The sequence below is a fragment of the Chiloscyllium plagiosum genome, unplaced genomic scaffold (genome assembly GCF_037043375.1).
Source record: "Chiloscyllium plagiosum isolate Xiang-an unplaced genomic scaffold, Cpla_swu_hap1 HiC_scaffold_23, whole genome shotgun sequence".
Taxonomy (NCBI): domain Eukaryota; kingdom Metazoa; phylum Chordata; class Chondrichthyes; order Orectolobiformes; family Hemiscylliidae; genus Chiloscyllium; species Chiloscyllium plagiosum.
Window position 1 is genome coordinate 17,113,824 of NW_028270161.1, and position 13,376 is coordinate 17,127,199.

General features: G+C 41.8%; 1 protein-coding gene across 6 annotated transcripts in view; it reads left to right on the plus strand.

Moving 5' to 3' along the window:
- Positions 1-13,376, plus strand: part of LOC122561825 (uncharacterized) — a 65,917-nt gene that overhangs the window by 14,998 nt on the left and 37,543 nt on the right. For all 6 annotated transcript variants that reach the window (XM_087999390.1, XM_087999389.1, XM_087999391.1 and 3 more), the window contains 2 exons: positions 5,514-5,714; positions 7,325-7,572. In XM_087999390.1, coding sequence (XP_087855516.1) covers positions 5,514-5,714; positions 7,325-7,572 — 449 coding nt within the window. The remainder of the gene's footprint in view (positions 1-5,513; positions 5,715-7,324; positions 7,573-13,376) is intronic.

The following is a 13,376-nucleotide window of genomic DNA, read 5'->3' on the forward strand; positions in this document are numbered from 1 at the left end:
GTGCACAATTAAATAAAGGGTGACTAGGTACTGGATACTCGTCTTGGTGCAGTTATTTCAGTATCTAAGATGGTCTTTTAAAAAATAAGTTTTTGTACCTTAGGTAGTGCCAGTGAACAGTGACTTTGTACACTTTTCACTGTACTCTTGTACTTTTGTACTTGATTACATGTGAGAATAAAACCTAATTCTCCCTCAAGCTCTACAATACTTTGAAGTCAAAAACAGAAATACTGGAATAACTTGTTGTGGAAGAATTACTCAATGTTCTATAAAAAATTACCAGGAGATGCAGAAAACCCTTACAAAATTAAAGTTTAATCTTAAAATTAAAGCTGTCGCAGCCAGAAAAATGTCTTCCCTGACTGCCAACAAGCTCTTTGTTCTTCTGCAGTTTATACAGTTGTTTTTCCCGCACTTATCCGATAACATTAGCATAACCAATCATGCTTGCTTGCTTTGTCTTTCTAGGCTAATCATCATCTGCCACACTGATTCCGTACAATACACTTAACCTATCACATTACACCACTATCATCTTCAGCATTAGCTCATCTACCAGTGATTTAACTCCCGGCACCTTCCCCTGCAACCGCAGGAGGTGCAAGACTTGCGCCCATACCTCCCCCCTCACCTCCCTCCAAGGCCCCAAAGGAAACTTCCATATCCGCCACAGATTCACCTGCACCTCCACACACATCATCTATTGCATCCTCTGCACCCGATGTGGCCTCCTCTATATTGGGGAGACAGGCCGCCTACTTGCGGAGCGTTTCAGAGAACACCTCTGGGACACCCGGACCAACCAACCCAACCACCCTGTGGCTCAACACTTCAACTCCCCCTCCCACTCCACCAAGGATATGCAGGTCTTTGGACTCCTCCATCGCCAGACCACAACAAAACGACGGTTGGAGGAAGAGCGCCTCATCTTCCCCCTAGGAACCCTCCAACCACAAGGGATGAACTCGGATTTCACCAGTTTCCTCATTTCCCCTCCCCCCACCTTGTCTCAATCAAATCCATCGAACTCAGCACCGCCTTCCTAACCTGCAATCTTCTTCCTGACCTCTCCGCCCCACCCCAGTCTGACCTATCACTCTCACCTTGACCTCTTTCCACCTATCGCATTTCCGACGCCCCTCCCCCAAGTCCCTCCTCCCTACCTTTTATCTTAGCCTGCTGGATAAACTTTCCTCATTCCTGAAGAAGGGCTTATGCCCGAAACGTCAATTCTCCTGTTCCCTGGATGCTGCCTGACCTGCTGCGCTTTTCCAGCAACACATTTCCAGCTCTGATCTCCAGCATCTGCAGACCTCACTTTCTCCTCAGTGATTTAACTAGCCTATCACAATGCACTACCATTATCTGTTACTGGAGCCCTGTAATATGATCCCAGGCAAGCATTACAACACTAAATTAACTACATAACTGCCAGAATAACTTCCATAAAACTCAATAGGTTTGCCTGCAGTTACGGGAATAAAGCAGAGTTACAGTTTCAGGTCCAGTGACTCTTCATCAGAACAGTTTTTTTTCAGATCTGCAGCACCCACAGTTCTTTGTTCTATTATGCTTTGAAGCTTGTGTTCCTGAAGAGGAAGCAATGATTAGTGGTAATGATCTGGACTAGCAATTCAGAGGCCCAGGCTAATGATTGGTTACATTGGGTTCATAGTCTAATGTGGCAAGTGATGAAATTGAAATGAAATTGATAAATCATGAAATCATTGTAATAACATGAAACATGTTCACTAGTGCCCTTTAGTGAAGGAAATCTGTTACCATTACATGGTCTGGCCTGTATGTAACTCCAGACTCATAGCAAAATGGTTGACTCATACATGTTTATGGAACTCAACTGTATCAACCTCCCATAGAAAAGTCAAACAGGAATGCAATTGAATGCATAGGGAATGACAGGAATTCACCCTTTTGCACCTGCGAAGTCCTCCTTATCAACAAATTTCCCCATAACCTGTTATACTCATAATTTTAGATTCATACCATATAAACAATTTCACATACACCACCATCACCATTCCTGACCTGTCCTTATCCTCGTCAATCTACCTGTCCATCCATGATGATAGTGGTAAGAGTAAACACTGCACAGTTCTTGTGGAAATTTTCTCCCATCTTTACAGTGAGGATATCCTCTAATGAATTGTGTGGACTGCCATCTTGCTAAATGGGTTCAATATTATACATATCTAACAATGCAAAGTTGGGCATCTTTGAGGAACTGTGGCCCATCAAGAACAACAGAAATGTATTGAACCTGAATTTGTAAATTCATGGTCTGGCACTCTACCATTATCATCAACCCATCAGATCAACCTTGCTCTGATGAAGAGTGCAAGAGGGCTTCCCAGAAGTAGGATCAGGCACACCTAAAAATGATGTGTCAACCCAATAAAGCTGCAAAGCAGGATTACTTGCATGTCAAACAGCATAAGCAGCAAATGATACGCAGGGCTAAGCAATCACACAACCAACAAGTCAGATCTAAGCTCTGCTGTCTGCCACATCTAGGTGAATGAAAGGTCGAATAAGAGGGTATGTTAGATGTGGCTGCAGAGTGACCAGCACTGGGAACTGAATATCAAAGGATGTTTGACATTTATGAGGGATAGGTGAAAGGAATAGAAGATAGAGCAGTGCAGATGATAAAGAATGGGAACAGTGTATTCATGAGAGAGAATCTCTGATCAGATGAAAAGGATGTAAGATTCTTTTATGTTCAGCAAACAGAAAAATATAGCAAGGGACAACAAACATTGATGGGAATGGTTTTGAGATCATCAAACTGTAGGGGTGATATAGGGTATGGTATAATCAGGAAGTTCGAAGTGCAGTAATCATAGGTAACATCATTTACATATGGACTGGATAAATGTAATGAGCACCAGTGATAGAGAGGAAGAATTCTTGGAATGTATTTCAGTAAGTTTTATGAGAAATAGTGACCAGGGTATGATAAAATTTCCCACAATGTTTGGAAAAGATGTAGTTCAATCTGAAATTAGGGTCTTAACTCTAAGCAAGAGTGGGGTAATCAATTTTGATAGAGAAATGGAGATACTGAATTTTTCTGATATGATGAGACCTTGACATGTGTTAATGTTCTAAAGGACCTGGGTATCCTTGTTCATAAGCCACTGATGGTTAGCATGAAGGTACAGCAAGCAATTCAGAAGCTAAACAGTATGCTAACCTTTATTGCATTGGGTTTTGAGTGTAGAAGCAAAAGACTTCCAAATCCCTCTATTGTGTAGCTATCTGCAGTCTTTATGGATGTTGTAGATCAATCATCTTAGTACCAGGACATTCCTGCTTGAGTGCCTCAAGATACTGTCCTCGACCCAAGCATCTTCAGTTGGATTATCAGCTGCCTTCCCCCTATCATATGTTCAGAAGTGGAGGGGGGGGGGGGAATATTCATTGATAATACCTCAATCTTAGGCACCATTTCTCACTCCTCAGATACAGAAGCAGTCTATGTATGTATGCAGCAAGATCTGGACAACACTCAACCTTTATACAGTTGCATTCCCCAATGGTCATTGCCTTTCTTAATACATATTAATAATCTAGACTGAGGTGTGGAGAGCACAATTTCAAAATTTCCAAATAACGCAAAATTTAAAAATGTTATGACCTATGGGGGAAATGTGATAGACTTCAAGAGGATATTGATAGGCTAGCGGATGAACAATCATATAGCAGACAAAATTTAAGGTAGAAAAGTACAAAGTGATTCATTTTGGTAAGAAGTATGAGGAAGGAAAATATTAAACAAAATTATAAAGGAAATGCATGAGAACCAGATTTAAGGTGACAGGCAAAAGAAGCAATGGCAACATGATGAAACCTCTTCTATGCAGTTAATCGTTAGGTTCTACAGGAATAGACCACTCATCCCATTGAGCCTGCTCTATCATTCAGTGCAATTAGGGCTAATTGAACATTTCAATATCTTTTGCATACACTATCCCCTTAACTCTCTGCGCCGTCGATTAAGAAGGGCTGAAAATTACATATTTTTGACTATGTCCAAGTTGCATTGAGTTTCTTTGGATAGATTTTTGCTGCCAGGCCAAGCAAGTTTTCACACTATATCATGCCATCTTCACCTGATGCACTACCAACTCCAAATCATTTTAACACACACCATTCCTGGAACAACTCACCACTCAGATATCTCAGAATTCACTAACATCTCTTGCACACATCCCATCTTTGAAATCCTTGTGAACCAAGCCAAGCACTGTGAATCTGGAGCTGTCCTGCACAGTTTCTGACATTTGTCCTGGACATGGCAGACAAGGACAATTTAGTGTACTGTTTTGCTGAGAGGGACCTGCAGGTCTTACTGGATGAGGTAAGGCAGAAGCAGGATTTTCTCTTTCCCCAGCATTCAGACCACAAAATCAGACCATGCCAGCCTATTCTGAGGTTTCCAACTGGATTTAAGCCGTCTCAGTCATCTAAAGGAATGCCAAACACTTTAGGAAGAAGGTCACTCCATCAGTGTAAGTGGTACCATCTTCTTTCTGATTCCTCACATTCACTCTATTTCTGCTACTGTACCCACCTCACACTGAGGCTCATGCTGCACCATTCTCATTATTTCTTGTAATATCTTCTCTCACTCACTCTATACCCACCCCACATTAATCCTACCTGTCATCTGTGTTCCCCAATCACTCACTTGGAATAAAATTCCACTTGCACCAAAGGTAACAGCTGTGCTATCTTCTTTCATTTCTCTTAATACCTGCCTCTGTTGAATTCCAGAAGAAAAGCATCTTACAATAGAATGATTGAAAACGGGTGACGAACTGTCCAATATTCAACTCCTCACCTCTTATGTGAAGACCATTCTGAATCTGACCACCCTGAGCAGTTGACTGTCGATGTCAAAGTCCCTGGACGGTCTTTGGAGGCTTCATTTAACTTACTGTGCCCCTGACGGAGGGCTATCCCCCTTGACTTGACTGAGTACTGTTTATAATCGTGACAAACTTCTTGCCTTCATGTCTGCCTTAAATGGCAAGATAGAAGTGATATTGCTGACTGCGGTGATAAAGTGCAGGAACTCAGAGTCTGAGAGTCGTGGAGCCAGTTTGAATTGTGGCTTTGTGGAATTGGGTAATTATTTGAAGAGAAAACATTTGCAGGACTATGGAGAATGACTGGGGGAGTGAGACTAACTAAATTGCTCTTACAGAGAGCTGACAAGGACAAAATGGGCCCAATTGCCTTATTCTGTGTTGTTATTATTCTTTGATCCTATGAATTACCTAGTCGGTACTGTAAATTTCATCTATCTCAATGTATTTTAACATACTAAAGTTAACTCTGATTTCTCTCCACAGATACTTCCAGACCTGCAGAGCTTTTCCAGCAATTTCTACTTTTGTCTCTATTTTAATATAATTTCTAGTCTCCCTATCTTGTGCATGTGCTTTATTCAAATGTGACTGTTTTGTGCGTTTAATCATTTTCAGTTGGAGTCCCTAGAAGGCGCTCAGCATGTTCCCCAACTCTGCGAACTGTACATTCAGAGTAACCAAATCTGCAGCTTACTGCCCTTGTCCAGCAACTTGCAGCTGTGTGTTCTTGATGCTTCAGACAACACGGTTCTTTCCCTCACTGACACTGTGCATGTTCTCGGAAGCCTGAGGAGACTAAAGAAGCTGAAACTCAAAGTAAAGATAGTTACCTTCCTTCAGAGTTTTTTATTCCACGAATCTTGCTTCTTAGGTTAAATTTTGGGAAATTTGGTGATATCCATGAAAATACAAACAAGAAGGTGTAGAATGTCCTGACCACATGGAACAGGCTAAAGGTGCTAACTGGCCCACTGCTATATTCCTGTGTTCCCAACAACTAGGTTACACTCGTGCGAAGTCAATATTATTATCATAACTGTTAACCAACATCCTGCAGTCAGAATACATCTTGGTCAGAACATAAAGGTCAGAATCTATCTACTGAGGTAGCAGTCTCTGTATGTTAAGTATGAAGAAGTAGTAGCACTCAAATAGCCATTTTGTTTTAACAAAAAGTTTATTAAAAATCTCTGTCCAGTCAACAGTCCAGTCCTTGCAGTGCCCAGTAGTTATGGAAGTCCAACAAGCACCACATGCTCCTTCTCCAAGTCATTCAGATTTGGAGGGACCGCAGAAGAGAGGCAGACAGTGACCATCTTAAAAGCTGTGTCAATCTGGAGTTGAATTTTATCACAGGCATACATTTCAAGCTTTCTTGCCAATCACTTGAGAAACAACTTTCTGCAATGAGCTGTAATGATCTGTTTGGGAACAGATGTCTATGTCACATTAGCTGTTGATGTTTAAAGATACTACACTGACACTCTCTGTCCTCCGTAATCTTGTGGATTATGTACTTGTTTATGTACTACGTGTTAGAGTGTGATCTCACATCAACTCAGGATATTTCAAAAGAACAAGTGATTCGCTAAGATGAAAGAGAATAGAAACCTATAAATTTATGAAGGGGTTGATACAGTAAGCATCGAGGAAATGTTTCTGGTTATGTGAGATTTCTAAAACTAAGGATCACAAAACTTAAGGAAGTCACTAATAAATTTTTAAAAAGGAATTAAAGAGAAACTTCTTTGCCTAGCAAGTGGTTGAAATGTGAAACATATGGCCACATTGGGTATTTGAGACAAATAGCTTTTGGTACATTTAAGGGGGAGTTAGGTAAATACATGAACAAGGAAGGAATAGAAGATTATAGGGTTAAAGTTAAAAATCACACAACACCAGGTTATAGTCCAACAGGTTTAATTGGAAGCACACTAGCTTTCGCTCCGAAAGCTAGTGTGCTTCCAATTAAACCTGTTGGACTATAACCTGGTGTTGTGTGATTTTTAACTTTGTACATCCCAGTCCACCACAGGCATCTCCAAATCAGGGTTAAAGTTGATAGGGTTAGACGAAGAGGGATGTGAAGAGGATAATGTGGGGCATAAATGCTACCACAGATCAGCTGGGTCATACAGCCTATTTTATTGCTGTGAATTCTATACCATCTATGAAAATGTGGGTAGGAGTTTCTTATTCCCAGCTACAGGAATAAGAGATGCATCAAAAAGAAAGACAAGGAGAGATAGCACACAGAACTAACTCATGCATTGCTATGATCTCGATCAGTGAATGTTCCTGTGAATGCCTTGTAAGCAAAATGACTGCCATACAGTGGCAAAAGCCCTGTGAAATTTAGATATTCTTCTGAAACTGTTTTGCTGCAGAAATAGAACATAACAGATATATTTAAAATTCTTGCTCAGGGCAATCCCTTAACCCAAGACAAAGGCTACAGCACAGCCTTCAGGCAATCCACTACAACTGAAATTCTGGACAGTGTTCTCCTGAGAGATCAGTACACATATGGGTCACTGTTTGCACCACATGTAGATGTACAAATGCAAACAAAGGAGGACCTGCAAGAGAAAGCACGATTGGCGATACAGAGCAAAATGCAAGGGAAACGAAGTGAAACTGAAAGTGCCATACATTACCTTCACAGCAAGATACTGTAAGTAAACACTTGCACTGCAACCTTACTTCTTTATTAATACTTTTACTCTGTGATCAGAAATTAAATTCTCAGAGCTCCCACTTCCTTGAAACTTGCTCCAAGAAGTTGACTTATGTCTTTTGTACCAAATAATTCTTTACTGCTCCAAAGCATTTAACTTTCTATAAAGTCAAATCCATTAATGATTAAATAATCAACATGTATCTTGGGAGAAGCTTCAGATCCCTGTTTTGCACTTACAATAGGTTGATAAATGGTTATTGACTCATCTCTAGCCTCCAATCTCATTTATAGTCAATCTTGATTTTATTGATACCACCAAGGTCAAATTGCTTCTCTGAACTTTCTCCTCTTGTTTAGTTTACGCTTCAAAGACACTTACACCCTGCTTTGCCATGTAGAAATAAAGATTGATTACATCAATTCAAATGCATTCCTTCTAAGTACTTCAAAATTACTTAGAATTAAAAGAGTTTACAGCAAAGAAGCAAGCCATTCAGTCCAACTGATCCACACAGGCATTTATGCTTCAAACAAACCTCCTCCCAACTCCCTTCATCTAATGCTATTATAATTTCTTTCTGTCCGTGTGTTAATGCAGCTTCCCATTAGGTGTAGCTGTACTATTTGCTTGACATACTCTTTATGATGATGAATTCCACATTGCAACTGCTCTCGCTAAAAGGTTTCTCCTGCATTCCTTATTGGATTTATCATGACTCATACATTATACATTTACAATCTCTAGTATTGATCTCCTGCAAATAGATATACTTCTTCACTGCTGACCGATCAACTCCTTTATAAATTTAATTGTGAAACTGTGCAACTCCTCTAAGTTTTTCCTTCATTTCACAGAGTTTGAAAACCCAAGTTTGATGTCACAGAATGACAGAATTGTTACAACTTAGCAGAAGGCCTTGGTCGATCATTTCTGCACAAGCATCATTACATAATGCCAATCTCCTGCCTTTTCTCCAAACCCTTCTCTATGATTTCTTTCCAAGTAATCATCCAATGTCCTCTTGAATGCTTCACTTGAATCTCGCTTTTCTCACATCACTTTTGTTTCTTTTGCACATCACTTTGAAGGTGTCCACCCCTCCTCAACTGTTGATCTATTGATCTATCTTGTCTTGATTCTTACACTTCCCTTCTTTTGTAATATTTTGTTATGAATCTTATAAAGGTTTTGAATCGATTCCGTTCCTGGAATAGTCCATTCAGACACTGAGATTGAGCAGTGCTGCTTTATGCATCCTTCTCTGACTGCAAATACACTAATCCCATTGTTAAATTGCCTGTAACATTGAATATGATTCAATGGGATGAGTATATTTGCAACCCTGAGAAATAACTAACCAATGGACCAGGAGGAAATGAGTGTTGGGAAAGGGTCATTGAGCTACAGCACCGGTTAAGACTGAGATTTGAACCACTGGCTTTACCTCCACATTCCAATCTAATTTATTTATTTAACTGTTCACTTCCTTACTTTACCATCTCAACCCCAGGCATACCACAGTGTCTTACCAGACATAGTACAATGTCCCATCATCGAAATCAAGGTAGTGCCAACTGATGATGACCCTCCATCACATTTCCTCTTTCCCTCACATGCTGTATCATCTTCCCTTTATATGTTGCAACCCCTTTCAAAGTTGTTATCCTCTTTGCATCTCAGAATGCAAACTCAAATTCCCATAGTTGACCCCTAATAACACCTTCTTGATTTTGAGTGGACAGACCTCCAGGATTGATCGTGGCTCATCCCCTTTCCCAATCTGGATGGACAGCCCAAAGGATGAGTGAGGTAAAAACAATGACTGCAGATGCTGGAAACCAGATTCTGGATCAGTGGTGCTGGAAGAGCACAGCAATTCAGGCAGCCTGTCCTCGGATGCTGCCTGAATTGCTGTGCTCTTCCAGCACCACTGATCCAGAAAGGATGAGTGAGCAGACTCCTGACTGTTGTATGCAGCTCTCCCACTGACTTAGCATGACTCTATGATCTGGTCAGCACTTAACCCATAGGATGACAGTGCCTGATTCCTCTGATTTTTATGACATAAACCCTGTGAACTTGACAGCCCAAAATAGCTGAATGACCATGTCCAACCCCATGGACTGAGAGTGGATGTTCCCCTTTACTGTGCTGGAACCCTGTGACTGAGGGCTATTTTCCTTGTCTTGACTGAGAACAATTCCATTAGACGTTGAGACAAGCCTATTTGGTTGAAGCACATTCTGTGTTTGCTATGTAAATTGATGGTTCATACTGCAGGCATAGATTGATGAAGCACAGTGAAGTACAACAACATGTCTTCCCATTTGACTGATCATTGCTGACAACAACCAGCTGCCTGGCTTGTGTCTGCACAAGCACGACAAAAGTACGATCTCTAGCTGAGATGGCACAAAAAGGCAAGGTAAGGCAAGACAAGGAAAAGCTGTGATGCTGTGAGCATCCAAGCAGGCATAATGTGAGTGAGCAGCAAGAGTGTGAGCAAGGAGATATAAATTGCACCTTGTTGAGTCTATGAGATGAATGCCTGACTTGTCCTAGCAGCAGAATTACAGTGCTAAGTACTAGTATGCTTCAAAGTGCAGCACAGAAGTGCAAAACCATAATGTAAGTGCTTCAGAGATGTGCCATGATGGTGCAGATGGCTGGTGTATGCCTGATGCCAAAGTCTGAACTGACAATGAATAATTAATCTGTTTTTATTTAGTATTGATTAGTTTGTTGCCCATTTTCTGGAATGCTTTTATTTTTACTTTTGGATTTCAGACTTTTCTTCTTTCCTCCTAGTTGAGAAAAGTGTTTCTGTACTTTAATTGTGCAAATGCGTTTCATGTCTATGCATATTCACATCTATTAAAATGTCCATAATATTCTCCATTTTCCCACCTATACTCCCTTTTTTTGATGATAGTGGTCCACTGATACTTTACTCAATTTTGAACTTAGTGAATGTTTGTAGCCAAACCCACTTCTGTCCTCACCTGTGATCACTTGCGTAGAGTGAGGTCCCTTGTGCAGTAATTTGAAGAAGAATTCTCTTTAACTAAGGGGCAATGTGAGCTGGTATAGCTGTTTAACCTTTGTGATTAGATACAGATTAAGGAATGGACCAGAAACCTTCCTGGGGTGAAAATCTCAGCATTGTATTTAAACATAAAATGTTTTATTTCCATTCAAAGGACTTTAATGCTATTAGATTACAAGATCATAAAACACAAGAGCAGAAATTAGGCCATTTGGCCCATCGAGTCTGCTCTGCCATTCAATCATGGCTGATAGGTTTCAAAGGAGAAAGTGAGGGCTGCAGATGCTGGAGATCAGAGCTGAAAATGTGTTGCTGGAAAAGCGCAGCAGGTCAGGCAGCATCCAAGGAACAGGAGAATTGACATTTCGGGCGTAAGCCCTTCTTCAGGAATGAGGACTCATACCCGAAACGTCGATTCTCCTGCTCCTTGGATGCTGCCCGACCTGCTGCGCTTTTCCAGCAACACATTTTCAGCTCTGATAGGTTTCAAAACCCCATTTTCCCACTTTCTCCCTGTAATCTTTGATCCCCTTGGCAATCAAGAAGTTATCGATCTCTGTTTTAAATATACTCAATGATCTGGCCTCCACAACCTTCTGTGGCAATGATTTCCACAGGTTCACCACTCTCCATTCTAAACAGTCTTCCCTTTACTCTAAAGCTCGATCTTTGTCTCTTCTGCTAATGGAAACATCTTCTCAATGTCCACTCTGTCCAGGCTGTTCAGTATTCTGTAAGTTTCAATCCAATCCCTCCTCATCCTTCTAAACTCCATCGAGTATAGTCCCAGAGTCCTCAAATGTTCCTCATATGTTAAGTCTTCCTGGGACCTATCTTGTGAACTTTCTCTGGATCCGCTCCAGGGCCAGTGCATCGTTCCTGAGGTATGGGGCCTAAAATTGCTCACAGTACTTTAAATGTGGTTTGAACAGAGCCTTATAAAGCCTCAGAAGTACATCCTTGCTTTTATATTCTAGTCCTCTCGAGATGAGAGACAGAGGGTGGTGGTGGAGGGTTGCTTTTCAGACTGGATGCCTGTGACCAGTGGTGTACCACAAGGAATGGTGCTGGGTCCACTGCTTTTTGTCATTTATACATATGATTTGGATATGAACATAGGAAGTATAGTGAGTAAGTTTGCAGATGACACCAAAATTGGAGGTGTAGTAGACAGCGAAGACTTTTACCTTAGAGTAAAACGGGATCTTGACCAGATGGGCAAATGGGCCGAGGACTGGCAGATGGAGTTCAAATTTAGATAAATGTGAGCTGCTGCATTTTGGTAAAGCAAACCTTAGCAGGACTTATACACTTAATGGTAAGGTCCTGGAGAGTGTTGCTGAACAAAGAGACCTTGGTATGCAGGTTCATAGTTCCTTGAAAGTGGAGTCGCAGGTAGATAAGATAGTAAAGAAGGCATTTGGTTTGCTTTCATTTATTGGTCAGAGTATTGAGTACAGGAGTTGGGAGGTCGTGTTGCGACTATACAGGACATTGGTTAGGCCACTTTTGAAATATTGTGTACAATTCTGGTCTCCTTCCTATTGGAAGACTATTGTGAAACTTGAAAGGGTTAGAAAAGATTTACAAGGATGTTGCAGGGTTGAAGGATTTGAGCTATAGGGAGAGGCCAAATAGGCTGGGGCTGTTTTCCCTGGAGCGTCAGAGACTGAGGGGTGACCTTATAGAGGGGCGACCTTATAGCGGGCATGGATGGAATAAATAGACAAGGTATTTTCCCTGAGGTGGGGGAGTCCAGAACTACAGGTCATAGTTTTAGGATTAAGGGGGGAAAGGTATAAAAGGGACCTAAGGAGCAACTTTTTCACACAGAGCATGTATGGAATGAGCTTCTAGAGGAAGTGGTGGAGGCTGATACAATTACAACATTGAAAAGGCATCTGGATAGGTATATGAATAGGAAGGGTTTGGAGGGATATGGGCCAAGTGCTGGCAAATGAGACTAGATTAGGTTAGGATATGTGGTCAGCATGGGTCGAGAGTGTGGTGCTGGAAAAGCACAGCGGGTCAGGCAGCATCCGAGTATCTGGAAAATTGATGTTTCAGGCAAAAGCCCTTCATCAGGAATGAGCTGGGAGCCTCGGGGGGTGGCGAGATAAATGGGAGGGGGTGGAACTGGGGGCAAGGTAGCTACGAGAGCAATAGATGAATGGAGGTGGGGATAATGGTGATAGATCAGAGGGGAGGGTGGAGCAATTAGGTGGGAAGGAAGATGGACAGGTATGCCTGTCTCTATGTTGGCTACATGGAAAAGTCTATCTTCCGGAGTTACACCGGCACCACTCCCCACCTTTTTCTCCGCCACATTGATGACTGCATTGGCACCACCTCATGCTCCCACGAGGAGATTGAACAGTTCATCAACTTCACCAACACATTCCACCCCGACCTTAAATTCATCTGGACCATCTCCGACACCTCCCTCTCCTTCCTGGACCTCTCCATCTCCACCAACAGTGACTGACTCAAAACTGACATTTTCTACAAACCCACTGACTCCCACAGCTACCTGGATTACACCTCCTCCCACTCTGCCTCCTGCAAAACTGCTATCCCTTATTCCCAATTCCTCCGCCTCCACCGCATCTGCTCCCAAAAGGACCAGTTCCACCACAGAACACCAGATGGCCTCCTTCTTCAAAGACCACAATTTCCCCTCCCACGTGGTTGAAGATCCCCTCCAGCGTATTTCATACACTTCCTGCACATCTGCCCTTGAACCCCACCCCT